The following is a 4,713-nucleotide window of genomic DNA, read 5'->3' as shown; positions in this document are numbered from 1 at the left end:
TAATCTTCAAAGAATATTATGGGTTTAAATTCTTTCAAATTTTCCTCTAATAATTTGCAAACTTTAATCAATGCCAGAAAAAGTAAAATTGGATGTAATGTGCCACCTCTTCCCAGGTCTTCTTTCCATGACTTCTTTTTCCTTCTTTTCCTGTTACAATATAGCATCCCTTGAGCTTCCGCTGTTTTCAGTACTGCCTGGCTCAGTCATACTATCACCTTGATAAGACACATAGAACAGAGGGGGTCACTGTTTTTGTTGCCCTTCCACCTGCCTTCCATTGAAACAACCCACTGCACATGTTTGACATGGAATAGAATTAAACCCAATTGCAGACCAGCACCTAGTAAGAAGCCACAGTTGCAATCTGTGTAACTGGTGGAATACCATTAATAATGAAATTGCACTGCGGAATTGTAAAGGTCATGCTGTATGCAGTTCACTGGGGCAGAATTTTGTTATGGAGGGATGACGCATAACGTTAACAGCCAATTTGACAGCTATTCTCTGGCTTATTCAAGGGATTGTCCTACAATGAAAATATTGCAGGTTCATTGCAATTTCCACTTGGGTGTAATATTAGGAGAGACCTGGTCTTTCTAGTGTCAAAAAGAGAAGCTGCTTAGAAGGTAGTACTAAGTAGTTGGGTGGATTTGTCTTTCTAATTTCTTCTGAATTTTCAAACCTTTAATTCATACTGGTATGATTTTATGTATTAGTTATTTCTATGACTGCTATAACAAATCACCACAAACTTAGTGTCTTACAAATAACACCAACTTATTTTACAGTTGCGGAGGTCAGAAGTCTGAAATTTAGTCTTCGCATTTAAAAATTATGGTGTTGGCAGGGCTACATTCCCTCTGGAGGTTACAAGATAATCTGTTTCCCTGCCTTTTGCAGCTTCTAGAAAAAGCCCACTTTCCTCAGTTTTTGTCTCCTTTCTCCAACTTCAAAGTCAACAGTATAACATCTTCCAATCTCTCTTCCTCCCTCTCTCTCTCTCTCTCTCTCTCTCTCTCTCTCTCTCTCTCTCTCTCTTTGACATCTGACAAACTTTCTTATTGCCCCTTCCCTTTTATTTCCAATTTTCTTTCTTTGTCTTGATCTATATGTAAGTTGCATGAATCAAAACTTGATTTATTATTATCTCTGCTAATATATGAATGCATCTTAGCCATGTTGCTCCTACTGTGTTTTTTTAAAAACTTTTTCCTCTCTCTCTCTCTCTCTCTCTCTCTCTCTCTCTCTCTCTCTTTGACATCTGACAAACTTTCTTATTGCCCCTTCCCTTTTATTTCCAATTTTCTTTCCTTGTCTCGATCTATATGTAAGTTGCCTGAATCAAAACTTGATTTATTATTCTCTCTGCTAATATATGAATGCATGCTTAGCCATGTAGCTCATACTGTGTTTTTTTTAAAAACTTTTTCCTCTTTCTTTTTATAATGAAAACAGATCTCTTTCACAATGAAAACACAATATTTTTAACAGAATTTTGAGGAAGTTAAGGTTTTGCTTTTTAGTGTTCAGTTTGGAATTACCCTTATAGTTTCTAAATCTGCCTTTTTGGAAAGTTCAGGGTCCCCATGTTCCCGAAAGGGAGGAATCTAGAGTTTCAATATCAAAAGTAATTGTGGAAAGATTTGTACTTTTCAGCTTGCCTATTGTCTCGATTCATGTGTATGCCATCTTCATAGTTTATAAAGCAGATGTTAAAGGTTATAAAACCCTCTACTGTTATCATTCTTGTTTTCTGTAACAAAAAAACAACAACAAGCAAAATCTGCATGTTCACTCATACCATTAGTATTGGTTTTTAAACAGGAAAAAAGTATTGTGTGCATACGATAATTAATTTGCTATTATATTAAATTTTGAGGAGACCAAAAATATTTTTGGTAGCTGGAGGATTGGCTGAATTTATAACAACCTTAATTAGAAAAGAAGACATGTCCATTTGGGAAAGAATTGTTCATATATACTCAAACAAAAGTAAATTTCATGTGAAATATACCACCCAGAGGGGAAAAAAATCCCTACAGATTTTTATATATGCATATATTGTTATATATTTTTTAAAAGATGAGGACTGTTCTGGTCATATTGCCTTCTGGCTTGCTCTTTTTAATTAACAATATATTATAAACATTTTCTGTGTTATTTGACATTTTTATTGGCTGCATTGTCTTTTATTATATGGATACACTGTGATTTGTTTTTAAAACACTCTAGAAAACATTCTTGCAGCCATTTCCTTAGAATAAATCCAAGAAGATTTCATGGCATTTTGACTCTTTTGGTACATAGGGGACCCAAACAGTCATAATCCAGAAGGTAATTTCCAAAACAGGGTTACTACATCTCTTTTCCTTCCCAGGTACATGTCATAGTGATGTAACTATTGTTTGTTTTAAATTTCAGGTTACCTTGCACCTCGAAACCTTCCTAGTACTGGCTTCTTCCCGTTCCTGCAAACCCTACTGTGTGACACAGATTCTAAATGCAAAGACACACCCTATGGCCCACAGGATCTGCTTCGCAGGAAAGGGATTGATGACGCGTTATTTAAAGACAGGTAGGGGCACTTCCCAAGTGTGTTCAGTTGTTTGGAGAGGACAGAGCTTATGAGATACCCAGGAAACTATCCTAGGCAAGATATATAACTTTATTTTATATATCTACAAGTGGGATGCTTTAAATCTGAATGGAAAGGTGGATACAAGCTGAAATTACCACGTGTATTTTAAGCACAATCTACTTTTGATGAATTACCCAAACTTTGCTTTTTAAACTGGTGGCCAAGCAATCCTCCTTTATTCCCTAAAAGATTCCCTATCCCTCCTAAAATTGTCAGGGACACATTGGCCTATGACTTGATCACGAGTATAAGATGTAGGGCAATGTCAAGGGCATGATCTCCTGGAAGAATAACATTAATATTACTCTATGTGATACTTCCAGATATAACAGAAACTAAGAAATGCAAAAAAGGAAATTAAAGGTCTAGAAATCAAAGTAATAAAGTTGAGATTATACTTAATTGAACAACAACCTTTAAAAATAAGGTTAATATATGTCCTATTTTATGGTGTGAGCAGCAGCTGAAGAATAAAAAGAGAGACTCCATTTACCATCTTAATTTTCTTTTTTTTCTTTTTATATTTTTATTGGTTTCAGAGAGGAAGGGAGAGGAAGAGAGAGGGAGATAGAAACATCAATGATGAGAAAGAATCATTGACTGGCTGCCTCCTGCACGCCCCCAACTGGGGATCGAGCCCACAACCCAGGCATGTGCCCCTGACCAGAATCAAACCTGGGACCCTTCGTTCCACAGTCCGACGCTCTATTCACTGAGCCAAACCAGCTGGGGCCCATCTTAATTTTCCATCATGGGATTCTAAACTGAGATACCCTAGGAGCCCACCTGTCTATAGAGTAAAAGAGTATTATAATTTTAATTGACCATGAGATAATTTGGGTAGAGATGTATTTTTAAGTGTCTCAGCAAAAGTTTATATTTATCTATCATCAGAAATACTTGTTTCCAGAATTTTAATTTTAATTCCTTGGTGTGTAGCATCACCTCTCCTTTAATATCATCATCATGATTTTGGTCATCAAATAGTATGGGTGATACTTTAAGAGAGAGCAACTATGAACTGTTTAGTATATAATATAAATGTGTCAGGAATTGTCATGGGAAGTGATTTGGGACATGTAATTGTTGGGTTGCTAATTCACATTGGTTTTGTTGTTGCCATAAGTTATTTAGGCTTGATGCTTAAAACATGCTCATGTTCATTTATTTACTTATTCATTTATTTAAGAGGTAATGATTAAGATGTTTCTATGTGCCAGGTGCCATTCTAGGCACTGCGACATAGAGGTGAATCAGACAAATTCTCTACCCACTTGTCACTTGCACCCTAATGGAAGAACAAGCAAAACAAAAAACAATCAAATAAATAAGCAGCATAATTACTGACAATAAGTGTGATAGCAAGAAAATAATGCAGGTTAAGAGATAGAAGTTGAAAGGTAGGAAGTTGAGTGGTGAGAGAAGGTAGCATGGGGGTAAAGACCAACAATGACAAGGAGAAACCAGCACCAGCATGTGAACAACTGGAACAGAATGTTCCAGGCACATAAATAGCCAATGATCCTGAGGTAGGGACAAACATGACAATTTAACAGAAAATCAGCTAATATGGCTAGAACATTGTGAGAAACAATGAAACTGATAGGAGATGTGCTGATAAGGAAGACAGGAGATAGCATGCAGAATCTAATACGTAGGAAAAGGAATGGATCTGCATTTTATTTTTAGTATACAGAGAAGCCATTGGAAAGTTTTAAGCAAAGAAATATCATGACATATTGTTTATGAGACTAACCTGTTCTAGGCATATACAAGCATAACCCCCACTAGCACAAGTTTCATTGCTCTGAAAGGAGACCAAAAGCTACTGAGAGCCTATGACCTCGTGTAGTCAGTGTAGAGGTAAGATGATCTATGTGTCCCTATGCGAGTGGTGAGTTAGGTGTGATCTATGCCTCTGTTCTAGCAGGGGAGGTAAAATACTATATCAGTAACAATTAATAGGAGAGAGTGCAATGGAGAGCGCCAGGAGGATGCTGAAGCTAGCACCCTCCGTTTTCAAACTTTCAGCTGGGGTAATCAGGTGACTCTTCATGAAGGTTTTTTAAAAA

General features: G+C 36.6%; 1 protein-coding gene across 1 annotated transcript in view; it reads left to right on the top strand.

The window, feature by feature from the left end:
* ABCA12 (ATP-binding cassette, sub-family A (ABC1), member 12) overlaps positions 1-4,713 on the top strand; it is a 169,772-nt gene that overhangs the window by 52,883 nt on the left and 112,176 nt on the right. The window contains exon 3 of the mRNA XM_005882288.2: positions 2,425-2,578. Coding sequence (XP_005882350.1) covers positions 2,425-2,578 — 154 coding nt within the window. The remainder of the gene's footprint in view (positions 1-2,424; positions 2,579-4,713) is intronic.

The sequence above is a fragment of the Myotis brandtii genome, unplaced genomic scaffold (assembly GCF_000412655.1).
Source record: "Myotis brandtii unplaced genomic scaffold, ASM41265v1 scaffold702, whole genome shotgun sequence".
Taxonomy (NCBI): Eukaryota; Metazoa; Chordata; class Mammalia; order Chiroptera; family Vespertilionidae; genus Myotis; species Myotis brandtii.
This window is presented reverse-complemented; position numbering and strand designations above follow the sequence as displayed.